This window comes from Tachypleus tridentatus, chromosome 8 (genome assembly GCF_004210375.1).
Source record: "Tachypleus tridentatus isolate NWPU-2018 chromosome 8, ASM421037v1, whole genome shotgun sequence".
NCBI lineage: Eukaryota > Metazoa > Arthropoda > Merostomata > Xiphosura > Limulidae > Tachypleus > Tachypleus tridentatus.
This window is the reverse complement of record NC_134832.1, coordinates 12,730,380-12,758,347: the sequence shown is the minus strand read 5'-3', so window position 1 is coordinate 12,758,347 and position 27,968 is coordinate 12,730,380. Positions and strand designations below refer to the sequence as shown.

Below are 27,968 nucleotides of genomic sequence, written 5' to 3'. Positions count from 1 at the left end.
CGATTATCTAAATAGCACAACGGAATGCCTTTACTTAGAACGCTAGAACTTCGTTTCGATATTCGGAGTGGACAAAGCATAGATAGCCTTTTGTGCTTAACTTAAAACAAACAATATTCTAGATATAATAGGTGTATATGAGAACACCACGTTGTATGTTAATATTATGTTAGTATTTATGATTTCGGTACATCTAACATTCATATTATTAGTTCGTGATTTTCATTTTCTAAATTAAAACCATCATTCTTTAATCTCTAAAATCAACTATAACATTTTAGTATTCTGGTAGAATATAGTTATATTTACTATAAACTTTTATTATCCTGGTAGAAATCTGACATCTAGATCGGGATCAGGGAGTATTGGGTTCTAGCTATACTCCTCTTCTCTTCTTGTAGAATATAATTATTGTTTAAAAAATATTTGAATAGTATTATCCCTGTTATGCTAAATTTTCGTTTTAGATGTCACTGTTAAGCGATGAGGTAATAAGGTAGTAGGGAATTTTGTTTATGCTTAGTTAGTAAGAAATAATGGATAGTGAAATAGAAAGCCAATAATTTTTAAGTTAACTTTTGTTAAAATTTTAGAGTGTGATTTTTTTTTAAGTATGGTAAAATCTGAGCAAGTGTTAAGAGAAGATAAAGCCACTATGAATTGTACTTCACCTCCGTCATCCTCACTTAGACAGGATAATACTCCTGAACCTGAAAGTCAGTCTGTCTTAAATTTAAAAGACGAAAGCTTATGTTCTGATGATTCTTCTTCGGACTTGCCATCATCGTTAATTGTAACAAATATTGATGTCAGGGTTTTTTCAGATGCAGATTTAAAGGTATTAGAATAGTGTATATGTATTATGAACATGTTAAGAACGTAATTTTTAATTATCGAGTGAAAGGAACAGGAATATGACTAATCTAACACATACTGTTACCAGTGTGACAAGAATGTTACTGTTATTAGTATCAGATGTATACTTTTAAACTATCGCTAAGACTTATGCTCATTGCAATCTCAGAGTCAGTGGGATTGCTAGTGCATATACATCTTGTGTAGTTTTGCTCAAAATCCAACAAAACTTACTTTGGACGTAGGTAAAGTCCAAGTGTTAGTGTGATCATGAGAACTCAGTATGCGTTATAATTTTACATGATTTACTTTTAAATATGATTACCATTAACTTAATGATTAAGTATAATGGTAATAATATACACTATGTAACAAAATTTTTACTTTTTTATTGTTTGTGGATAGAAAGTGTTATTTCCCAATTGCTTATGCCTAAAGTAAATGGAAAAGACCTATTCTTTTCTTCAAACTTTGCATTTGTGACCTGGGTAGTGAAATTTTCAAATTTACCCATTTTCCAGAATATTCCAAGTAGATTCAGTACTGAGTAGCTGATAGAGAATTTTCCAGAACTTTCTAGAATGTTGTAGAATTTAAAAGAATTTTCTAGAATGTTGTGGAACTTACGAGAATTTTCTAAAACGTTCCATACCAATGTATGTATGAGGGCTCGCCACTCTCCACTTTAGTTTAGTTTTAGCTGCCTAAGTTAACACATAGATAGCATCAAAAAGCTGCAAGCATTCTCCAGATGCATTCTGCTATGTATGTGGCCAATTTATCAAGACAGGAGTGAAAAAGTACTCCGTAACAGCATCTGCTAAAATGTGTGAAACCTACAAGGCACATTTCAGCATACCTGTTGGAGATCAAGACAAACACTGGGCACCTCATTTTACCTACGAGCACTGCAAAAACCCTAGAAGGTAAGATGGGCAATTTTTGCTTGCATGAATAGTAAGCTTTTATATTATACAATTTTTAGAACTTTTAAAATTTAAATATCTTTTAATTTATTTTTTAATTTCCAATAGTATATAAAAAATACCACATATAAAATATTTTGCATGAACCTCATTATTTATGAATGAAATAAATTTATTCTTCATAATAACAATTTTATTTTGCTCTTTTGTAGGATGGGACAGAGGGGAAAAGAGAACCATTAAGCTCATTATTCCAAGAATTTGGCGTGAACCCACTGACTACTCAAGCAATTGATACTTATACCTGGTGAACCCTTCCAAACGTTGGGCTGGCAAAAATGCATTTGCTATTGTGTACCTGGACCTTCCATCATCCATTGCCCCAGTCCCACACCGCCCTTAGCTCCCTGTACCCATTTTGCCAGATAGAAAGGAGCTATCCTCAGAAGAGAGCAGCAAACCAGAAGAGGAGGTAGACGTTGAAGATACAGATTACAATTTCAGAGGTGCAGCTGATGAGAGAAATCCATACTACTCCAACGAAAGATACCTCAATGACTTGATCAGAGATCTTGGTCTAACAAAGTCGAATGCCAAGCTTTTGACATCTGGGCTCAAGGACTGGGATTTGTTAGATGAAAGTGTGCAAGTCGCAAGTCAGAGGAAACATCGCCAGTATTTTTCAAGCTTCTTCACTCATCAAGATGTGCAAATTTGCACATTTTTACATAAAATATAGGTTAATTTCTAAATTTCATTATCCAGGTCACAAAATAAAGTATCAAGGGAATAATGGCTATTTTGTGTACTTTTACAACATAAGCAACTAAGAAATAACACATACTATCGAGGAACAAAATTTATGTTACATAGTGTTATTTTATGCCTTGAGACTTTAGTCATGATACACTTTTTACATTTAAGGAATGATTTCATGATCATACAGCTTCAAATTTCATGGTTTTAATGTTATATTTAGGGTTTAGTTGTTTTCATCCTGTGATTATTTTAATAAATTTAGATTATATACACTTTGTAAATTATTATAGTTTTTGCCGTTATAAATGAATGTCATTGATACATTCTAGAAAATAACACTAATTACATGAGAAAATAGCACTAATAAATAACCAAGATGTTTAAATTTAGATTTGCATGTCTGAAGTCTACCCTTTATTCATTTCATGTGATAAAAAGAACAAGAATTTGCTTGTATTTGTTTATTCTTCAGCAATTATTTATCGTTTTATATGAGCTCTGTATTTGTACTCATGTGCATTAAATTATCAAATATTGATATAGAGAGAAATTAGAATTATTCTTAACATTTAATATTTTGAAAACATGACATTTGTCTGAAGCCTTACATTTTAGTGGTCAAATGATGAGTAATATGTTTTTAGGTAAGTTAACACTGTAAAAGTTTACAAGAGCTTTGGAAATTATTTACACACTTCACAAGTCATATTTTTATTATTCTTGTAAAAATTGTTGAATCATTACAATATCATGAAGCAAATTACCTATGTTTAAGGATTTGAATAGTTAATTCATTTCTTATAAGCAGGTTCTATTAAATAACAGGTTTTAAACTTTAGATTATTAAGGTAAACCAGAGAAAAGAAGGAAAACAAAAAAAGCAGATAAGGATGGTAATACTTAACTTAAAAATTATATAGTTGTAGATGATTCTTTGGCATAATATATGGATAAACAGAGAGAAAAAATTACACTATTCAGGGTTAGAGATGGATCATATAATTGATAGAACAAATAATATTAAAAAGCACTAGAGATTATGCAGTCTTTGTTGTGCATGAAAGAATTAAAGAGGTGAGAACAAGCAAGCTAAATGATAAGTATAGAGGATTTATAAAGGTATTTAAAGAAGAGGGCTGGAATCTCATTCTGTCAGGGTTAGTAATGAGACTTAATTGCGGGAATGAGATAATAAATAGGTCACTGGGGCTGAATACCAGGTTTAGGTTAATATGTACAGACAAACGGATTAATTGGACTTGTTGAATGAGTTCAATGGGAAAATAAATTTTTTTGGAATAGGGGTTTAAACTTAAATAGGCTAAGAATTGTCTTGTTTGCAAGAACTATTAATTGTAATTTAGCTGTAAAAGCAGCTTTAATCTAGGACTTGACAGTTGTGAAAGTGAAGATAAACTAAATGCTGAAAAAGATGTAAAGAAACATGTAGGGTAAAAACAAAGTACAGAAGTAGGTTTAAGGGTAGGTTGAATTACTGTTCTGTATTGTAATGCTAGAAATATAAGAAACAAAATAATTACTTTTGTTTCCTTGTTGAAATAGATTAACTTAAACTTTATTAAATGTAAACAGTTTTTATAGCTGGAATTTTTTTTAAAATACAGGACTATAGGTTGTTTAAGTATGAAATGCTAAAAAATAGAACAGAAGTGACTATATGCTGAACCTATTTTTTCTATTAGTAAATATAAGACAAAAGTTTTTAGTTGGAAATTGTTATAGAGTACAAATGAAATTAATGAGAAACTTTATACACTGCTAGCCAAAATCTTAAGGCCAATGAACATACAGAAAAAATATGCATTTTGCGTTGTCAAACTCAATCACTTATTTGAGTAGAGCTCCAAAAGATGAAAATAAGAAAGGGAAAATAAAAATAAAAAAACTTATTAGCATTTAATAAGGAAAATGTGAATGCTATGAAATTAGCCTAAATACTAGTTGGTCAAAAGTTTAAGACCATACTGAAACAAAGCGTTAATCGGTAAACACATAACGAAATTTAATCATTTGTGTTCAAGCATTAGCGTTGTCAACATCTCCCACTGACATCTCCTGTGTTACATTGGGTAAAAACATGGCAAAGACTAAAAAGTTGACAGAGTTTGAATGTGGCAGAATTGTCGAGCTGCAAAAGCAAGGTTTCTCTCAACATGCCTACGCTGGTGAGATTGGGTGTAGTAAAACTGCAGTTGTTAATTTATTAAAAGACCCTGAGAAATACAGAACAAGAATTTCAAGTGGTCGGCCCAAGAAAATTTTGTTGGCATTGAGCAGGAGGATTTGACGAGGCCCTTACGAATGCAGAATGCAGCTCAAGAACAAGACGGCATCTATGAGAGAAAGGCTTTGAAAACCATAAACATCTTCAAAGGCCACGCCTCCTTCCACACCAAAAAACAGCTAGGTTAAACTTTGCTGAGAAGCACCAAACATTGGGATGTAGAAAAGTGGACAAAGGTTTTGTTCTCTGATGAGAAACAATTTAACCTGGATGGTCCAGATGGCTTCCAACGTTACTGGCACGATAAGGATATCCTACCAGAGAAATTTTCTATATGACACAGTGGAAGAGGTTCCATCGTGATCTGAGGTGCTTTCTTCTTCCATGGAACAATGGAGCTTCAGGTTATACAGGGGCATCAAACAGCAGCTGGCTACATTGGCGTATTGGAGAGAGCATCCTTATTGACTGAAGGCCCTCACTTGTGAGGAAATGACTGGAGCTTTCAGCAGGATAACACTGCAATTCACAATGCCTGCAGGATAAAGGACTTTTTCAAGGCGAATAATGTGATTCTTTTGGACCATCCAGTGTTTTCGCCTGAACTGAACCCTACTGAAAATGTTTGGGGGTGGATGGCAAGGGAAGTCTATAGAAATGGACATCAATTCCAAACAGTGCATTATCTTCATGAAGCCATCTTCACCACTTGGAAGAACATTCCAGCCAGCCTTCTGCAAACGCTTATATCGATCATGCAAAAGCAAATGTTTGAAGTTATTCACAATGATAGCCGTGCAACTCACTACCGAGACCTCTTGTTGGGCATTTCCTACCCTGTTTAGGACTTCTTTTTGGTGTGCTCTTAAACTTTTGACCAGCTAGTATTTAGGCTAATTTCATAGTGTTCACATTTTCCTTATTAAATGCTAAAAGGTTTTTTTATTTCCCCTTTTCTTATTTTCATCTTTCGAAGCTCTACTCAAATAAGTGTTTGAGTCTAACAATGCAAAATGCATATTTTTTCTTTATGTTCATTGGCCTTAAGATTTTGACCAGCGGTGTATGTAGATTAAGATTAATGAGGTCCAAAATGAGAGTTTTTTAATTATTGACACCAAGCACATATAGACTGATAAATTTTCAAATCGAGCCATAAGGGAGTCAGGTTTTTAGAAATTTTTCAGGTTTGTTTTCTTCACCAGATGATCAGGTAAATGACTGGGAGCATTGCTATTTTAAATCTATTTATAACCTTCCATTTTGGTAATGGTTAAGTGAGTGGAATTTGTGAATCTTTTGGATGGAAGTAGTCATTGCTCAATTAGGTTTGCAGGCTTAGAATGGTTGTGACAAGAATTATCTGTTGTGAATTCACAAACTGGGTGATTTTGAGATACTAAACAAATGTACACTTTAAAGATTTTAATATATTTGTGTTTTAGCAGTATTGTTGTATGTGTTTTTTATTGAATTTAGTTCAATGGACGAGACAGGTTTGATGGCCCACCAGACTCCTTGTCATCCTTAAATGTTTTTAATATTTCTTTCTAATCATAACAAGCTACCCTCTTAGAGTGATATTAAAAAATCAACCCAATAATGAGTATAGTTAAATACACATACCTCTGTTAATCTCCAACCCTGCCCTAGCACTACTCTCAACTCACAAGTTTGTATCCCTATCACTGACTACATTTACCTTTTAAGCTGTGAAAATGTTATAATATGGTGGTCAATCCCAGTATTTGTTGGTAAAAGAGTAGCCCATGAGTTGGCAGTGGGGGGGGGGATATTGTTGAGCTGCTTTCCCTCTTGTCTGTCACTGCTTATGTTAGTGCATATAGCCTTCATGTACCTTTGAGTGAAATTTAAAACAAACCAAATAAATTTTCCCTGCCTTTTTTTCCATCAATCCAACACACTTTGTTTGGGAAGTTTATTCAAGCCCCTAACAGTTTTAAACACCTGCTTGAAGCAGGTCATTTTCAGTTTGTACCAATGAAATATTTGTGACTCTTCAAAGTCTAATTATTGTTTTAGCAAGAATCATTTTTGTAGAACCTCAATAATATATTTTTTGTAACAATGGACTAAAAATTAATCACAATATTTCATATTAGGTATTACTGAAGTCTTGTATTATATAATGATAACCATACCATAAATATATTCCAGATGTCTGGATAGGGATATATAATGTTTCAAAATGACAGAATATTTCTCATTTCAGAAAGTAATACTCATAATATCTGGTAATAGTGTACATGTACTTTCACCATTACTTTTGGCTTACTTGCATTTCAGAATAATGGCAAGTTTACCATGTGTTCAAAGTGTTTTGAAATTTCGCTTGTTTTTTATAAGCTCAAGAAAACTAGTTATATAAAGTCATATGTAGTTTAAGCTTAGTGTTATTTTGCAGCTAATACATTGTAAAATTTAATATGGTTTTCTGTGTTTTAGTATTTTCCACATTTTTAAATTTTTGATGCTTTTTTGTTTAGTATTTTTTATGTTGCATATGATTACTAAATGTGCTTGTTCTGGGTACTGGAATACCTTTGATGTTTTTTACGTTAGATTAGTAAAGGTTTAATATGGAAAGTTTAAATGATTTAGAATAATGCAACATTAAAATTGTTACAGCAGAAACTTGAAACTTGCTACAAGCTGTCTACTTAAAGCTATTTTTGTAATGTATGTACAGGTCTTTTCATATATACTTATTATTTGCAAGTCAATAGGCTTGAGAGTGATTTTTCTATCCTGAAATTTTATATGATTATTGTTTCTTGTAATAATAAAAACTTGGTACAGAAGAATCACAAAGACTTGGTAAAAGTTATAGCCACAAAATCAAACATTGCTTACATCAAACCACTCTTCCACTTTAGTCACTCACAAAAATATGTCATCTACCAAAGTCTACTCTTATATATGTATAAACTGCAAAGTAATTTGTAAGAAAGATCCATTGTATACAAAATGTACACTAATGTATATTGCTAAAGTAGGAAAAAGGCTGGAAAAAGTAGTACTTTGTTAATTCAGCATGTCCTGCCATATGTTTGTGCTATCCCAATTCAGACTTTAATTGTATGATTTAGGCAGTTTGTTTAGAACTGAACAGTTTTTTTTAGATAATATTAAAAGACATGCAGTGAATGATTTAAGTGTGACATTTTGTTGATAAGATGGTAAAAACCATTTAAAAATTACTTCAGGAGTAAGGTGAGACCAACCAACTTTTTAACTTTTAAATAAAATTTATCTATCTAGGAAATATTAAGAAGTCAAATTTATCAGTGAAATATATAGTACTAGACTGGGCTATGTATAGTTCACATGTTCTTAATTCTCATTTTGCAAAGCAAGCCTCGGCAAGTTGTGTGATCTTATTTTATGCCTGTGTTTAAGTGCACCTTACAACAAAATTAGGCTTACTGTAATATGCATCAGTATGGGAGAGCACTGACTTCATGTCACAAAAATAAGAAAATAAAATTTGAAGCAAATTCCTCTCACATTTCTTTTAAAACTTTTAAATTATATTTTCTACAAGACCCAGGCATTTCAGACAGTCTTTTATTGGAACATATTGCTTGGCAGCACATGGAAAATTGGTATTGACTTAGTCATGCTTATGTATCACAGAATATTATTACAAAATTCATTTGGTACTAATCTTGTTAAACCTTGGTAAATAGGTTGTATTAACAGAAAACATTTAGAATGCATACTCATTTGACTGCTTATGCAATAGACTTATAATAATTATACTGATTAATGATATGGGTAGCTAACAGTTGAAGCTCATATGACAGTTTACTTAAAAAACACTTCCATCCCTCTTTCATGTTACAAAACTATACAGAGGTTAAGCACAATAATTTTGAGTAATTTTTAACATTATTATTTACTTGTAATTTAAGAATGGCAAGGAACCCATTGGTCTAACTAAACCATTCTGTCTACTGAAATAAAAACTTAAAAGTTAGCCCTTATCATTCACTTTCTTATCAGACCTTTTCCTAAAGATCAATTGCATCTGTGTCTGAAGGTAACTTATTTCAAAGCCAACCAATCTCTTAGAAAATATAGCTGTTTTAACTTAAGGTGACATCTACTTTACTAAAATTGATATTTGTGTCTTCTACTTTTAGTATTCTCACCCTTAAGTACAATAAAAGATGATGCATTAACCCTATCTGTGACATTAACAAGATTCCTAATACCTCTCCTTTTATTTAGTGAAAACAGTTTCCAACAATTCAGCATCCTTCCTCAGTTAAAAATCCAAAGACTGAACATAGTATTCCAAATTTGTCCAAACTAATAACCTGTACAATGAAATTATCTCTTTAAATGTGCATTCAACATTTTTGTTGACACAACTTAAAATCCTAGTTGCTCAGCTACTATCTCCAATGCATTGCTTGGATGGCTTAAACAACCAATCTACTTGAACAACAAGATCTTTTTTATTTTCCATAATACTTTTTAGGGATTCTCTTCAAGTTTATGCTCATAAGTCACATTATGATATATATATATATATATATATAATTGTAATATTATGCAAACCAAAGAAAAGAAACAATGCAGCTACAAATCAGATGTGTATCAACTCATCCCACACCAGAAGGTGGGTAGGTATGCAGTGTACCATGGTTTTAGAGGTTCTGGTGGTAAGATCCAAATTGCTTTATGGGTACACTGCCTATCCAGTTTAACCTCATTTTCAGAAGAGCAGATGTGAGTTTTCTGGCCCACAACATCCTATGTCTTTACCACATTTTACTGTCTGCAGCCAGCTGTGGGAAGGTGGTTGTTTACACACAAAAAGAAATAATTGGAATAAAGTACCTCAGAACTGTTCATTGTTACAAATCCTACAATACCTGTGTAGCTATGAATGTAGGTTGCTCTATATGGCATTATTTGATACATTAATGTTTGAGAACAGAAGTCCAATCATTTGAAATGTAAAATCACGTTTTATCATAAATATTATTTATTATCTTAATATTCAAATTTAAATAATGTTCTTTGTTATTCCATATAGAGATGCTTTTGATTATTGATGCTAATTAAATCATCAGTATATCCAAGTTAAGTGACATAATTTGAGATTTGAAAAATATAACTTTGTTTTTGTAATAATAAAAATATAAACTGGCAACATTGCTGGAATAGTTAGCACCATTGGTATACCTACTATTTGTTTATAAATATGCTTATCAAATGAATGTAGTTATGTATGCAAAAACTGGACATATTTTTGAAATTGTTACCAGTAAATAATTTCTATTTTCATGGTAGATCTATTAATGAATTAATCACCATTAACAAATCATTAAGTGGTATAGGTATAAATAAAGTAGTAAAATCATGAGTTTGTATTATATCTTTTGATTGTTTTTCTATAAATTTTCTGTTTTTTAAGATGGTTACATTATTACATTATTTTTAATTATCTAGAATTCATGTGTACTACTCAGGTTTTATATGTAATTTAAGAAATAACTGATTCATTAATTTATTTAATGAAACTGAAGGCTGTTTTAATATGGTTTGTACTGAACTAGAAATAAAATGAAATTTAACCCTTCCATGATGAGTCAAAGGTCATGTTATTGCATTTCTTGACTTGCATTCAAAATTTTATTGAACTACAATTTTTGATGATGATGATGTTTTGAATTAAGCACAAAGCTACACAATGGGCTATCTGTGCTCTGCCCACCACGGGTATCGAAACCCGGATTTTAGCATTGTAAGTTCGCAGACATACCGCTGAGCCACTGGGAGGCACTATTTTTGAATTTATGTTAATAAGTTTGGAATCAAATTGTAGATTGTAATTCAAAGTTTAATATTATATATGAGTTAATTTTTATTTTAAATATTAAAAGAACATCCCTAAATATACATTTTGGTACTGTTTAAAATTAGATGCTTGTAATGTCAAAACTAAGTTGGTAGTTTAGTACAAATTAGTAACTCAAATTACTAATGTTAACAAGTTATAATTAAATTAAAACCTCCTATCGTTTTACTTTGCCAAGATTTTGCTTATGTATTAAATTAAATAGTGTCCCCTTTCACCTCTCCATTTTTTGAAAATGGTCCCTTATATACACTTACTTTAGTATATGATGTGAATAACCAACCAAATGTTTAGAATATTTCCTAGTGGTTTTCTCAGCCATTTTAAACTGTGAAAAGGTCTGCACATTTTTTCAAACCAAGATTTCAAGGAAGTAAGTGGTATCTTTAGCTTGCTCAAAGTTTTGTGCTTTTTAAAACCTAAACACATTTTAGGGTTAATAGGAAATTTATATAGCTTACGAACAGCATATAGGTATGGTAATTCTCAATATGGATTTACTTTAACATCAAATTTTTTATAGCTTTGAACAAATTGTTAATAATAGCATCTTTAGACTTACTTTGTAACTGAAATGTTTTTGTGGTATTTGTATTTCATTAGTTACAAGTTGTGTATAAAAATGTTTACAGATAAAATCAAAATTACAGTTGACCTTATTGATAGGCACAATAGTATATTTTTCAAGCTTTATAATTTATATACTTATCAAGCCTTTTCTTAAAGTCAGTTCAATTTACTGCTTCTACAACACAGAGGGCAATTTATTCCAAAGGTTAACCACCCTGTTAGAAAAATAAAATGGTCTTAACTGAATATGACTCCTTCCCTGCGAAAATTTATACTTGTGTTCTCTAGTGCTACTTGACTCACTGTTAATTATGAAGAAAAGATGATGTATCAACACTCTGTTTACTTTACAATCTTAAACACCTTAATCTAACTCTTCTTTTTTTCAAGAGAAAACAATTTGAGAGATTTAAGCGTCTCCTTTATGACATTCCCTCTATTCCAGGCACCACTCTAGTCACTCTTTTGTAAACCATTTCCAATAATTCAATGTCTTTTCTAAGGTAAGGAGCTCAAGACTGAACACAATATCCCAAATGTGGTCTAACCAATAACCTACACAATAAAATTATAACCTCTTTTGATTTGTATTTAGCTTTCTGTAGATACAACCTAAAATCCTATTTGTCATGTTTGACTTAAGAGACTGATCAAGAATTATACCAAGATCCTTCTCTTAAGGTTTTTTCCATACAAATGATAAGTTAAATTATGATAACCCATATGCATTATCTGGCATTTAAAACCCATTTATTTGCCCAACTCACTAAGTGATCTAAATCCTTTTGTAAAGCAACATCATCCTCTTCACAGTTAGCAACACTCAAGACATTGATATCGTTAGCAAATTTAGATAATTTATTGATCATTCCTTCAAGTTTGTCATTGATGTAAATCAAAAAGAACGAAGTTCTACAACTGAGTTCTGAGGTACTCCACTTGTTACATTAATCATGTTGGACTAAACTCTATTTGAAATAACACTGTTTTCTTTCATACAGCCAATTTTCTATTCATTGAGTCAATGTATTCTCCATGACAAGCCTTTTACATGGCATCTTGTCAGATACTTTATGAAATAAAAAAAATCCTTTAAATTTTAGAGCATAACACCTTTGCTTAAAATCTCAAAATTCTAGAAATTATTCTCTATTTTATAATTTTGGATATGTTCTCAAAAACGTTTTTTTTTTGCTTTTATCACTACCTGTGTTGATATGGCTCAGATTCTGCCAAATTTTTTATAAGTGCTGTTATCATTCTAAGAGGTCATTTTTTAAAGTAAGGTCAAAGTTTTGTTTACTGTGTCTTGAAGATAAGGAAAAATTTGGTGATTATTTTGAATGGCTGGTTGTTCTATTACTTATTTTTTACTTCTGTTTGTTATTCCAGTAGGAGATAATTTAAGTGTGTAACATTTAATTCCCATTTAAGGCCAGTTTTGAAGAACTGTTTAAGAAATATGAAGAAGATACAACGTTCCAATATTTCAAGAGTTTCAGAAGAGCAAGAGTTAATTATCAGAACCAAGAATCTGCTGTGAAAGCAAAGGTGCATTGCCATCAGTCTCAATGTGGAGAAAACTTAATCAATTGCTACTATGCACAGGTATTTATTTTTAAATGCAAGTCTTATTAAAATTCAAAATGAGTTTACAATATCATACATTTTACAATTATACATGTCATTGTATTCATTTAGAAGTAATCAGTTATTGGCTGAGGCTGTAGCCAGATTGCTGTTGGCTCCAGCTGTATTGGATTCAGAAACGTAAAAGCTTCTCCAGTGATTAATAGAGCAATAAGATAAAAATACTGACATCTGATTTTTTCTTTTTCATGCTGTGTGGTTGTTTTGTTCTGTTAATTTCACAAACAAATTGCAGGGGTTTGGGTCCACCCTAGATGTGTGCCTATTTATACAACATTAAATAATACAGTTATTAATTTCTGAAATAAGATAGGTGGAAGGGATTGGAAGTTTCAGTCCCCTTGGACCCCTCCTCTAAATAATGCTTGCTTATACAACATTAAATAATATACTTTTGAATTCTAGAACAAAAAAAAAAGTGTGGAGTTTGCCATTCTAGATTTTTCCGTTAAATCCATGCTTGCTTATAGAACATTAAAATACAGTTCAAAATTATAAATAAGGAATAAGTAGTATAATAAAAACAAACAAGTAACTTTATACTTTATTTAATTCTTAAGTAGCCGAAGAGTTAGTGGTGTGTGCTACCAGTTATTTGCTTTCCCTCTAAGAAGTGTAAAATTATTGACAGAAAATCATAGTAGCTTTGTAGTAATAAAAACAGGACAAGTAAATTTCATGGCAATTGGAATCAAGCCCAAGACCCTCAAATTGCAAAATATTCTCCTTATGTTCATTATGTGGCTTTGTACTTAACAACAAACATAATACTAATATTTTGGTTGCTTGGTTATTCTGAATAACTGAAAACAAACTTTTTTAGTTTAATATTCTTGTGGCAAATGATTTACTTGATTGCTTGAATACTCAAAAAAGTGTATAATAATAGGAAACAGAAATTTTGGTCAATTGATTGTTTCCAATTTGGGACTTCTCCCAGAAAATTAGCTATTCTTGTTCATTTCTGCCCTCTATATGCAAACCTTTTCTTTATGCATGCCACAATCCTATTGTTCCTCCCCTTTGGAATTGGAAAATTCCTATATATCTCATGCAAATCATCATATTTTACCTTGTGATGAATATGAGCATATGACATACTCATGTTGGCTCCCTCTACACTCCACTACTGAACAATCACTTTTGTGTGACAGATTTTGAACTCAGATGAGTTTTATTGTTTGTTTCTTGCTGTGCATTTGACTTTGTTTTCCTCTCAAAGTGGTTAATATTCAAGTTAATTTGATATATTCAACCCAGTCATTATATTCCTTTTTATCAGCTCATTCAAGTTGCTTTTCTTCTACACTCACATTAATTGTAATTTTTTATGCTGTGAATTCCAGGGTTACAGGCCTCAGGTGAAGGTGAACTGATGTTGGATTTGTTTTCATTTTCCTCCCTCCTTTGATATTCATGTTCATGCTGATCATTTAGCATCACTGTTACTTAGGGGGCTAGCATGCTGTGTCCCTGAGGACTTCAGTCTCTTTCACCACTTTTTACCATTATGCTGTATATTTTGTATCATTAATTCTTCCTCTCAGTGTGGATTCCTGTACATGGTAAGGGGACCTCCCAGGGAAGGTTCTATTCTTTCACTTTACCTCATCTGGGATCTAAACATCCACCCACGTGTTTGCCATATGTGGAGACCTGTGAAGAGGAGGAGAGGATCCTGGTGGTTTAGAGGTACAACCCTGTCATACCACTTTGGTTTTGAATTTCTGTAGATGGGTGGCCTTGGGTCAGTCAGCTGGTTCACTTGAGCTTGTGTCAACCAAGTACCAGTGTAGGATGTTCTCAACAGGTGTTGTGGACATTGTATCTGATGCCGGTGTTTGGATAAAGTGCTCACAAAACCCTGGCATTGCTGCAGTGTCCTTGTTTGGCATTCTAGTGCGTCTCCTTGTAGGGCTCCATGGTAGGTGGGGTCCAAGAGCACCAAAATATTCCTCTTTTTATCATGGATCCTCCAAATAAAAATGTGAATAAAATAGTGAAAAAACAGTCCATAGGTAAACGACCATGTATGGAAGATTCTGAGCACCAATCTTCAACATTTGTAACACCTGCTGTACCTCATTTTCTTATACTACATTCTCTTTCAGACAAACCTTTAGGGCAGATGTCTCCCTTTTTTATTCAGAAGGGACTAAAGGGACCTGCTGGCTCTCCAAAGTCAGTAAAGAAGCTTCGCTTTGGTGACGTAGTGGTGGAAACATCCACATCTCAACACAGTGAACCGATGTTGCATTCAAAGGCAGTTGGGGATATTACCTACAGAGGTTACACCTCATGCTACTTTGAATTCATCACAAAAAGTTATTTTTGAGAGGGATTTGAAGAGCATCCCCGAGTCAGAGATTCTCGCTGATTTCTCCACCCAAGGAGTTTCTGTAGTGAGGCATATATCCAATCGCAAAGATGGAATTATGATGCTGACCAATATCCTCATTCTCACATTTACAACACAACGTCCACCTGCCACCATCAAGTTTTCAGTGTCAGCACTTCGGTCACTCAAAGATGTCATGTCATGATTCCTTAACGTGTGTTTGTTGAGGTGGCAAGGGTCATTATGCTTACGAGTGTGAAACGGATCTTTATTGCATCAATTGCAATGGCTCTCGCCCTTTCTACATTCCTTTTGTCCAATAGAACTGTCGAGGTTTATTTTCTAATCTGAATGACATCAAAACACTGATTGCTTCCTACCATCCTGTATGTCTTTTCTTACAGGAAACATTTCTGAAACCTGCAGATACAGTCATATTTTGGCAGTTTCCTTTTTACAGAAATGACAGGCTGTGTGGTGGATGAGTGCATGGAGGGGTGGCACTGTTGGTTGTTTAGCATGTGCCCACCCTGTCTTTGCCACTCAACACACCGTGAGAGACTGTAGCCATCCGTGTTTTCTTGAGTCATACCATCACTGTTTGTTTTTTTCTATCCATTGCCTGGAGAGACCTATGATCAATCAGAACTTCATGCTCTCATTGAACAGTTGCCATCTCCCTTTTTAATCCTTGGACACTTTCATGGACATCATCCCCTTTGGGGAAGTGCTGATATTGATAGGAGGGGTCACTCTGTAGAGCGTATGATATATCTGATCACAACTTTTCTCTTTCCAATACTGGTTCTTCTACTTATTTTCATGCACCTAGTTAGTCCTTTACTGCTATTGATCTCTCAGTTTGCTCCCCTTCATTATTCTCCCATTTTTCATGGAGGGTTGACAGTAATCCACGAGGCATGATAATTTTGAGAGCAGCTGGCCCTGGTTGATGCCACGTGACCCAGTGGAAGCTGGATCATGCAAACTGGCTCACTTTCACTGGTCTTGCAGAACTTGATCCTGCCATCATCTATAAGCCATCAATAGACGACTGTGCGGCAGCAGTAGCTGACTGTATTATACAAGCAGCTGCTCAATGTATTCCTAAAACCTCGACACGTTTTCCACTATATCCTTGTCTATGGTGGTGTCCTGCCTGCCACATGGCGTGGAAGGCTCAAAAGTGAGCCTGGAATACTTTCTGTAGATATCCCACACTTTCAAACCCCATCACTTTCCAGCAGGCCCATAGATAAGACGTTAAAGTCAGAAGGAATCTTGATTAAGTTCACAACCAGCATATCATTTACCACCAGTTCCAAAGTCATATGAAACAAAATTCGAAAGGTCAGTGGGCAGTATAATTCTGTCCCCCTCTCGATCTTGCTCTCTGATAGCCAGGAAGTAGCTGATACCGGAGCATCGACAAAACTCTAGGTGAATGCTTTTGCTGGGTACCTAGCACTTTTGCTTCTTCCTCTGCTTTCTTAGCCATCAAGACTCGGGCAGAGTGATCACTTCTTTCCTTTCAAGCTGATTGTCTCTACAACTATAATTGTCCTTTTACACTGGTGGAACTCAAACTGGCCCTTCATCGATCTGGCAGTACATCAGTTGGACCTGATGATGTACACTATGAAATTCTGTGCCATATATCTCCTGCTTCTCCTGCTATTCTTCTGATTGTTTTTAACTGGATCTGGCAGGAGAAAGTTTTTCCTGATGCCTGGTGCCAAGCTATTGTCCTCCCTTTCTCTCAGCTTGGGAAGGATCCCAAGATTCCTTCAAACTACCGTCCAGTTGCTTTGACGAGCTGTCTCTGTAAGACCTTAGAGAGGATGGTTAATGCTTGTCTTGTTTGGTTCCTCGAATCAAACAACCTCCTTTTGCCCACCCAGTGTTTGTTCTAAGGGCAGTGCTCCACCATGAACCACCTGATTTGACTTGAAACGTCAATCAAAGAAGCCTTTCTCAAACAACAACATCTTGTAGCAATATTCTTTAACATTGAGAAAGCTTATGATACAACATGTAGGTATAGCATTTGCCAGACCTCCATATATATGGTTTATGTAGCCATTTGCCTATTTTTAATGGACAGGAGACTCCAAGTTTGTGTGGGTTCGACACTTTACCATTCTTTTCTACAGGAATTTGGAGTCTTTCAGGGCTGGGTTTTGAGTGTCACACTTTTCAGTATAAAAATTAATGCCATCACTGAACAACTCCTTCTCACTGTTGCAAACGGGCTGTATGTCAATGACTTTCACATCTCATGTTAGTTGTCGAAAAAGAGGTATATTGAGCAGTAGCTACAGACTATCGTCAGTCATTTACTCAAGTGGACCACAACAAATGACTTTAACTTCTCTCTCTCTAAACCATTTGCATCCACTTTTGCCACCAACAGGGTATTCACCCTGATCTTGAACTCCATATCTGTTAAGTTATGCTGCCTGTGGTTCTTGAGACAAAGTTCTTGGGGCTTATCTTAAGCTAACCTTTATACCACACATCAAGCAGCTACAGGTCAAATGTACAAGAGCACTGAACATCCTCCATGTCTTCTCTTCCACAACTTTGGGAGTGGATCGATGTTTTATGCTAAAAATATATCCCACTCTTATCAGATCCAAACTCGACTATGGATCTCTGGTCTATGGCTCTGCCAGGACCTTGACCTTAAAGATGCTGGACCTCATTCATCATGAAGGACTTCAGCTCTACATTGTGGTTTTCTGCACTACCCCAGTTCAGAGCTTATACATAGTCTCATGAACCTTCTTTGCCCTCTGCCATTTGCAGCTGTCTTTACTATATGCTTCAAAACTTCAATCCTTACCAAAGCATCTCATCTGGGGTTGTGTTTACCTTCCTCGGTGGGCCATAGTTTTTCAGACCAGATGGTCTGCCATTGCTTCTTTTGGCCTTCATATCCAGGTGCAGTTGGATGAATTGGGTCTGTCCTTGGAGAGCATTGCTGTATCCACTGGTCAGCCCATACCACCATGGCTTCTTACAGTCCCCAGTTGTGACCTATTTTTAAGACATCTGAGAAAAGCAGGCACTCCCAATTGGAAATACTGTCTGCTGTTTGCTGAACATCTTTCAAACCATCCTTCCATTCCTATTTATACAGATGGTTCAAAATCAGGTGGTTGCATACAGAATCCCTTCTACAGCTTCTGTGTTCACTGCTGAACTGTACACCATTTCCTTTGCCCTGGATCACATAGAAGCTAAGCAGTACTCAAACTGCACTATTTATACTGACACACTTAGTTCTCTACTGGCCATGGAATCGCTTCATGTTAGTTCACACCCTGTACTCGCTAATATTCAAAACTGACTGGCCCATTTCTCTTTAACATCTACTTCTATCCAGTTTTACTGGATACTGGGCCACCTTAGTATTTGTGGGAGTAAGCTCGCCAACACCTCAGCTAATTATATCTGCTCTGGGACTATCACTGCTGTGCTTGTTTCATACACAGACTATGGTCCTGTATTCAAAGGTCGGCTCCATGCTAGTTGGCAGTCGATTTGGAGTGAGCAATGTGAAAACAACATTTTGAAATAAAACCCTATATTGGACTTTGGCCGTCTTACTTCATTAAGGATATGAAGGAGGAAATTGTTTCAACTATACCACCTATTGGTCACAATTTTTTAACTCATCATTTTCTTTTAACTGGAACTGATGCACCAATGTGTAGTCTATGTAACACTTAGTTCACAATGAGCCACATTTTACTTTCTTTCCGTTGTTATGACTCTCAACAATGGCACCATTTTAAACATGTTCTGTCCCATTGTTTATCCATAATATTAGATTGTGTTATTGGTGATGGTAACACTGTCCACCTTGGTAATGTATTAATTTATAGGCCATTCCTCTTTTTAATGCCAATTAAGTATTTTTAAGTTATACATTAGACCTTTTTTAATGTGATTCCCTTTTAAGAACCAAAGTCCATCTAGTTTGATTTGAAATTAGAAAATGGCTGTAACGTGAAATAACTCGAAACCAGGACTGGAAAGGCCAACTTCATGTGACTAACACTGCTGTTTGATCTACCTGTTAATCATCCTGGCAATTTATTATTAAAATTTTGCTGCAAATCTTTTAAAATTTTTTGTAACTTTTCGAAAATGACCATGATGTCAAATAACTCGGAACCAGGACTGGACAGGCCAACTTCAGGTGACTGACGGTGGTTTTTGTACTTATCTGTTAGTCTTTCCGGCGAGTTATGATAATTACAATTATGCTACAGAAAGTCCTTTACAACTTGTATTACTGTAGTTTTTCTCTTAATGTTGTAGACTAGATGTAAACATTGATTTTATGCTATTTATGTTTTTTTATTAAAGTTTGTTTTGTTTCACCTTACTTTTCTTTTATGAATTTTACTAAATTTACTTTAATTTTAACTTTTTACTGGATGTTTGGCACAGATAATCTAGCTGCTTTGTGCCATAAAACACCAAATCAACCAACCAACTGGTAATTCTTAGGTTTCTTAATATTCATGCTCACTTTAGGGTCCTTTTCTTAAGATGGTTGTTTTCCCCTGGGTTGTGGACATCCTCTGTGGATGTCTCGTATGCTTACCTCGTATGATGATATTGCCTTTTTTTTTTTTTGTCCTTCTCTTTGGTTTGTCACTCTCAGTTGGTTAATCAGTGTCAGGCCTTGCTTTGGCATCTCGCTTGTTTGTTCAAATTGTCTATACTTTTACACACCTTCAGGCTCTGGGACTGCAATTCAATTTTTATTATTTGGCTGGCTGTCTTTGTCTGAACTAGAATTGGTCACACTTATTTGGAAGCTTGGATGGGCTGGTTGGTCAAAAGTTAAAAGCCCTTCCTCCAACCCTCTCACTATCTTGTACAATTGAGGTTTTTTTTTTTACTCGAATATCTGTTGAATTCTATTTTCTCCTTCACACCTTGGTTTAATGGAATTCAGTTCACCAGACACTTTTGGCTTAGTCACTTACTGTTTGTGAAGTTCTGTGTTGCTTTGAGTTTTGGTCTCCCATGACATCAGTGATCCACCCTAGGGCATGCCCATTTATGATCCTTCATAGGGCATTTATCGAAGGATAGAACCTTGATCAGGATCATTTTTCACCTCCATTTCTCTTTCTTTTTCCATTTGAGACTATTTGCATTGATTACTGGAGAATGCCTGTATGTTGGAGGATGTAATGCTTTCTCTCTTGTGTCTGGATCTACATCTTTTTATGGATACTTCCCTTTAGGTATGGGTTGTATGGGTCAGTCATCTCACTGTTTATCGCTGCTGGTGTAGATGCAGTGTAACCTTCAGAAGAGTCGTCACTTTGCTGATTGGCCTAGTCTCTGACACCATTTACACAACTGCTGCAATTAAGCCATCACCTTATGGGATGATGTAGTTTTCAGATTCCTTTTGTACAAACACTTTTGCCTTACTGGGTGACATGGCCTTTCAATATACATTATATACACACTGGAGTTGAGGTGTTAGAATAGCATTTAACTCCTTTCACTGGAAGTCTTGATCCTACTTTTATGTAAAAGCAATTTCCCAGCATTGAGGTTTTGGATTTGAGGAACCACCCACCATAAGTCTTCACATGAGTTTGGGTTGTCTATCTTACTTCCCCAGTTTCTCCATCTGGTGGTGCATGAGATTGTACTAGCTCTGTCCTTGATTATCCCTCATTCACTTTTTATGTGAATGTTATTAACTTGGGTGATGCTGGTCTGTGCCACAGTTGTGGAGCTGATTCCATGTGACAGACATCCTTTTAATACCAGATGACAGTTCCTTCATCAGTAGATCAGTGGTGATTCTTGTAATGTACCCATAAATTGGTGCAGGTCATAATTCCCAATTCTTGGATTTGAGGTGAAGACAGTATGATCCTCATCCTACCCTCACATGGATGTTGGTATCCTGTTAGGAGGTTTTAATGTAATTGACTTACTAAGTACTTTGTATCATGCTTTTCTCTGCTTCAAAATTTTCACCCTTGTATATTACACATTTTACACATAGATGAAGAGTATACCTGGCACAGAAGTGGTGCAGTTTCTCTCTTCCACTCTTGGGATCTATTTTTTTCATTGTGAGGGATATCCTTTGGATGTTTTCAGGGGTACTTCTGTTGTTCCTTCACACAGATTCTCCTCTTCCTCAGTATGAGATGCTTGCTGTTCTTCTGTGAAGATGTAACTACTGTATCGTAAGTATTTATAAGTCATACATATTCTGGGATTCCTTTATGTTTTCTCCTTTTTATGTTCCTGACACTATCATAAAAATGCCAAGAGTATATCTAGATCAGATGTAATGTGGTCACCCATTAAGGTGTTATGTTTCCTATTTTGATTCCACATCTCATGGTCACTTCTTGTTGTTTCCTGAAAGGGGATCCTATTTTTTGATGGCCCTCCACCAGTTCAAGGTGGAATTTAGCTATTTTGTGAGAAGAGGTAAAATGTCATACAGGAAGTTAGCATTTTCCTACACTGAAAATGTATTTACAATAGATGCATCTTTTTATCACATTTCTCGCCTAGCTTCCTCACTTCTGATGATATATAGAGTAGGTCTTTTAACCAACCTCAGTGATTAATGAGCGCAAATATGAAGATAGAGATGCTTATAATAGGAGTGGTGTTGTACTCCTATTGGTGGAAAGCTGTTACATGATTATTTGCATATGGATATGCAGGAGTAAGAGGTGGAAGGCTAACTGTATTAAAATTTTGTACAAGTAGAGGGCAGCCCAAATTGAGAAAATCTATTTTGTGAAATAGGAAAGTATCTATCAGAAATACATTTTCAGTGTAGGAAAATGCTAATCTTCTTGCTAAAAAGCTTATTTTAAGTTTAATTAATTTTAAAGAATTTCATGCTGAAGTAGGGAATATAAAACATATTCCTAAATGTTTATAATTAATCATTTTTTATATAACACCATGATTTTAATATTTATTGTGATACTTCAGTTTACATCTTAAGGATTATTTCATTCTCTATAAAGAGAGTGTTGTATCATCACAGGTTTTCTTGCCAAATAGCGAGCATTGTACTATCTTCATTTTTCTAGGATTGGAGGTAATTTATATTCACATATTAACCACACACTGTTAATTAAGAATCTTACTGTCTGCCATATACAATCTGAGGGCAATTATTTTTAACACATTGGCTCCCAAACTTATTTTGCCAATATTTTCCAAGGTCCCACTGGTCATTTTTTAATTACTTTTTTAGGAAGAGTTTATATGTAGCCATTGTGCCCCAGCCAATAAAGAAAATAGAACTTGTCTCATCGTTGGGTTCTGTGGCAGCTGACATGTTAAAGATGAAATAGTTAAGTTTTAGTAGAGTATTTTTATGAATATTTACAGGAAGAGACATACAAAATGGTATTAATTGTATTTTCAGTTTGTTACAGGTTTAATACTACATTACATTTTCATGTACAACAGTTTATGATTAACAAAGTATTTTAATCCTTTGAATGTAATCAGTTAATGAGCTCAACAATCAGTTTATTAACTTATTCCACTAATCACCTACCTGTAATTATTTTGTTAAACAACTACTAAACCCTGTGTTTTTTAACGTTAGACAGTTATTAGCCTAAATACTTTAGTACAATGCTTCTTCAAGTGTAATGAAAAACAGTATAATGTTGTACCTGTTCTCTTATTAGTCTTTCATTGGCACTGACTATTCATTCATTTGTATTATATCTGATTAAATATCCTTACATAAGATGTAATTGGTTCAAGGTTGTTAATTAATCTAAATACTATTACATAAGAAAATTGTGTTTTGGTTAAGGTTGATAATTAATGTATCACAATAAATATCATAACATAAGAAATTATACTTTCTTTAAGGTTTTTGACTAATTTAAAGACAATCATATGGGTAAAAACCTAACATGTGAATATTCAGTGTCATATTGGAGTTAAAAATCCTATAAAAATATTTAGAGGGAAAAATTTAAGAGTTAAGTATACAGGAAATCCATTTGTTATACTGTTATACAGTTAAGCAAGATATAATTGAATATTGTTTCAAAAATATTTTACTGTTTACCTAAATAATTTTGATTAAAAGATTCTGAATTGATAAACCATTAAAATACAGCATCATATTTTCTATTTGAATATTTGAATGTCTTTTCATGACTACTGACTTAAATCTACTAAACAAATTTTTTTCAGTTGAGCTTGTTCTTTTGGTTAATGGACTACAAACGTTTTTTTTTTCCAGCAAAGTAGCAGTAAAGAACCTGATATTTCAGACACACATTTACAACCCCCAACTCCAGAGAAACAGTTCCTCATTTCCCCACCTGCATCACCCCCTCCTGGGTGGGAACCAGTTAGTGAAGCTCAACCTGCCATTAATTATGACCTGTTATCTGCAATTGCTGATCTGACACCTGGTATGCTTAAATGAGCTTTTTTATTCATTTCTATCAAAATATTTTGTTTCATATTTCAATACCACACTTTTACCCAGTATTTGAGAGTGGGGTTTTGTAAGTAGAAAATATTTTCTCTTTATTATTTACCATACTACATGATGGAAATCTGTATTAAATGTATAGTTTATAAAATTTTGGTATGCTTTCAGTGCTCACTCAGAAATTTAGAATTTTTCACTTATGTCTTGTAAAAAAAAAATGCAGTATTTCTAGTGCAAGTAGAATTTTTCACTTATGTCTTGTAAAAAAAAATGCAGTATTTCTATAATGAATATTAAAAAAAATGTTTTAATGGTATTTTTTGTAAAAGGGCTCAGTTTTTGTGTTCTATTTATTTTGTAACAGTAAAGTTTTTAAATATTTGGAAAGTATCATGTCTAGTTGTTTATAAACTTGTGAATCTCTAGTCTTATCTCTACTAACTGACTTTGCTAAGTATCCCATTTTATCACTGGTTAATAGATATATATTGTAATGAAACCAGATCCATGGGCAGGTACTCTTTCAAAGTCTGTGTAATATTGTCAATTATACAGTGTAATCAACTGTTGCATGTTCAGTTTTAATGCAACTTTAGATGTAACTGCCCATAAAAATGATAGTGTTCATTTTGTGCAGTTTGTTTCCTTTTGAGGTTATCTGTTATAGCTTGTAATATATAATGACTGCATGTTGCTATTTTCACTTTTGATATTGTTCAAATTACATAATTTATTATGCAGATTTAAAAAGAAACTGTGTAACATTTTCCAGGTGGGGTACATGAACTTCACCCTCCATCTACTTCTCACCCTGGGATAGTAGTCCATGTTTGTGAACAGAAAAAAGATAAAACACAACCCAAACTCAAAATTGTTCAGACACGACATCCTGGAAAAACAGCTTCTCTTAATGAGATGGAGAGCCTGTCTCCTCAAACCTCAACTGATTAAAGGAGATTAAGTTGTATTGACTCTTAGATCAGAGTTAGGGTTAAGTGAGTACTTCAATGTTGGCAAGTTTTCAGCTCTCAGTTACATGAAAGTTTTATATTATGGTACTTGGACATAATTTTAAATATGTAATAAATCTGATGAAAAACTTTAAAATAAAAGGGTAAAAATAATCTTAAGTTTAATTTTCAACTTCTTTATTCTCATTCAATTTTCTAAAGAGTAGTTAAAAATTATGTAGAAGTTGTAAACATTAATATTTTAGAAAAAACTGAATATAAAGTGAAATAATTCATAGTATGGAAAGCTGTGAACTTCTTATGCATAATTTGAATTATTAATTGTAAACTTTCTTCTTGTGCCTGTAAAGTTATACTTCTTCATATGCACTTAAGAAAGTTATTGAATAATACAGACTTATTTTATTTAAAGTGAGCTGAGGATGATAATATTAGAACCTGCTGAAGTGTTTTCCTTCTAGTTTATAGTTTAGAACTAGGCATACGTCAGTGTTGTAAAATCTTCAAAGTTACAGGGAAAAAAATTCTGCATGGTAAATATTGTATAGTGTTATTAGATATATAATAAATTATTTTAAATTATTCAGTGTGTCAGTAGATGAAATAGAGAGATAATTGTATTTAATATCTGAACTAGTATGGTTAGTAAAATAAAACAACTTAGGTCCTTAAATAAAAGGAAGAGTTTGCTATTTTTTAAGGTTTTTGTAAATTAAAATTTTTTTATTCTTGAATAATATTTTTAAGATGTTTGTTGATGTGTTCAAAGAAATATCTTAATTTAAACTATCCAAGTCTTTTGTAAAAGAGTGAATATCAAAAAATTATTTTCAATTTTCATGAAATTTTGATGTGTTGTTTTTATCTCATAAATATATATTACTGCAGAGATGCATTTCAGTATCAATTGTGTTTGTTTTAGTTAAAATAAGTAAAGTATAGAAATTATATATGTTATGTAATTTCTTTAAACAAATTAACTGGTGTTTATGTCAGTTAAGGTGTTGATATAATTACAGAAATAAACATGAAAAACTTTGCTTATTAATTACTTGAAATGCATTTCACATACCAATAAGAAGTTAAATTCTTCTAGCTCAGTTGTTAAGGTGTGATAATAGCATATAGCCTTGCAAGAACCTCAGTGGAAAAAAACTAAAAATGTTGACCTCCATAAATATTGTGAAAATGTTTCATTTATTTAATCTTTTGTAAGTAGGTTATCTGGTATCACAAAGTATGAATCAAGTGAACAACATATGTTAACAGAATTTATATGGTTCTACATCTTTTTACATAATGATAATTTTTTACACTTTCAATACATTAAATGTTTCTAGTAATTTATTAAAATTTTGTGTTATTAACAATTAAATATATCATAATTATCATTTGTATATTTATCATAGTATTGTGATGTTTCAGCATGTTTTTAGAAGATATAAATGATAGAAAGCACACACACAAATAAGCAATGAAATGTTTATGTTCCACCATCTGTATAATTTTGTTATAGCAGATAATATGACCATTGTTTTCAAATTTATATTTGTAGACCATGTAAAAAAATGTTTGTATCATGGTAATTGAAACTTAGCATATTTCTGTGATTTTTTTCCTTTCACCTTTAACTAGAATGATGTATTTTCTCTTTTTAGTTGTGAAAACAAAGTGACTAAAATGGATGTATCTTTTAAGTTAATACCACATCACAGTAAAATGTTTGAATATTAAATATATGCTTATAAAGGTTTTGAAAGATTTACTTCCATATTTTTATGTATTTACAGCTAGTATTGGTAGTCCTAAAATCCTGGGAATATCTTGTCCTATTTGGAAGATAGAATTTGTATTGAAATTAATTCTAAGGTCATTTAAGGATTTCATCATTTAGTGGACTTTTTCTTTTCACCTTTAAATAACAGTAAAAATCTGTATGTCTCAGATTGTTAAATATAAGTTCCCAAAACATATAGCTTATTACAGCATTTGTTTACTTTGAAGTTGTTATTACAAATAACAGTATGTGATGTCAGATATCGTTGGACAAGAAAAGCATAAAATAAATATCTTTGTGTATATTTAGTACTATATGTTTTCTGATATGCTTTCTGTTTTTTAATTATGATTACAGTGTTACAAATCAGGTAAGATAACTGGTGTTTTATTACTTAAGGTATTTTATGGCAAAAGTGTTGAATTATATTGAGGGTATAAGCTACATATAGCTTACATAAATTCTAATTGAATTAGATATCACTGCTGGAATATCTTCCTTTTTTCTTATTAATTTCCTCAAAGATTGAGATAGTTGTGACAAGTTTGTTACTTTATACATATCTGTGGTCATACCATTAATGATGTCAGACTCTTTCAGGTTGTAAATATTTGTTTGTTTTTGAGTTCTCTAAGGGCTGAAATTTTCAAATAAGGATCTTAAAAATTTGAAATTAGTTTACCTTTTAAATGCTTACGTGGCATTATTTATTTTGATTCACCTAACAAATAAAATTGCACTGTTATTAGAACTATTCAAACATGTTATTTGAATAAAAAATATTTACTGAAACAAATATTTATGTACTATGAACACTGTTTCAAGTTATAATGTGTTTTAAATGTTGATGGCTTTAGTGTATGCGTAAGTAATCTGATGGTTAAAATCTAATTCTAAAAAAAATATTTCGTTTTTGAAATCAAATAAATTACAGGAAAGTTTGGCTTGGAATGTTTTGAAATTTTGTTAGGCTAAAATCTTTGTTCAGCAAAAGTGTCTTCCTTCGAAAGAACATTCAATTTATAGAAATAGAAATGTAGATGGGTGAATTGTGTGTTTTCTTTTAATTAGAAAGTAACACCAGTGTTATAGTTCTTATTTAATATGTGAAAAACAGTTGAAGAAATATTTTCAATTTTTGATGTCTTTGCTGTATCAAGCTTTATATGGAATGTATTTTATTGTTTAATAATTTGTTTTGAATAGTATTGTTTTTTGCCATTCTTGTAAGTTAATATGCTTTTATATATGAATGGTGCCTGCTTTATTTATATATTTTCAGTAGTTTTTAATTTTCTTTTAATGTATTATTGTAGTCTTTGTGAAATGTAATATTTATATGTTAAATATTTTATCATGTAATTGTTTGGTAAAACAATGAATAAGTGATGATTGTTTTTGCATGTGTAAAGAACTATGGGAAAATAGTAGTACTCTCAGATGTTGGATGACTATGAGTACCTGCATGTATCTGAATAAATTGTATTGTTACTGTC

The 27,968-nt window shown here is 33.1% G+C and overlaps 1 protein-coding gene and 1 long non-coding RNA gene across 4 annotated transcripts; both read left to right on the top strand.

The window, feature by feature from the left end:
• The first annotated feature begins 452 nt into the window (after positions 1 to 452).
• LOC143258541 (calcipressin-2-like) lies at positions 453 to 27,968 on the top strand. Of its 3 annotated transcripts, XM_076517669.1 has the most exons (5): positions 471 to 838; positions 12,683 to 12,856; positions 23,527 to 23,701; positions 24,497 to 24,719; positions 26,354 to 27,968. In XM_076517669.1, exons 1-4 carry the CDS (start codon positions 614 to 616, stop codon positions 24,673 to 24,675), a joined length of 753 nt encoding a protein of 250 aa, XP_076373784.1. In that variant the 5' UTR covers positions 471 to 613; the 3' UTR covers positions 24,676 to 24,719; positions 26,354 to 27,968. The 3 variants fall into 3 exon arrangements, with proteins under 3 accessions (XP_076373785.1, XP_076373784.1, XP_076373783.1); XM_076517670.1 differs by having other exon boundaries at positions 453 to 488; positions 24,497 to 27,968; XM_076517668.1 differs by having other exon boundaries at positions 24,497 to 27,968.
• LOC143258544 (uncharacterized) lies at positions 845 to 3,096 on the top strand. Its single transcript, XR_013032347.1, has 2 exons — positions 845 to 1,781; positions 1,994 to 3,096. It is a non-coding gene; the product is annotated as an uncharacterized LOC143258544 (long non-coding RNA).

Bases quoted from the DNA above. Each gene is read 5' to 3' on its own strand.
- LOC143258541 (XM_076517669.1), top strand. From the start codon at position 614: ATGGTAAAATCTGAGCAAGTGTTAAGAGAAGATAAAGCCACTATGAAT. The intron at 12,857-23,526 runs GTATTTATTTTT...TTTTTTTTCCAG, and splicing joins TCAATTGCTACTATGCACAG to CAAAGTAGCAGTAAAGAACC. The intron at 23,702-24,496 runs GTATGCTTAAAT...AACATTTTCCAG, and splicing joins AATTGCTGATCTGACACCTG to GTGGGGTACATGAACTTCAC.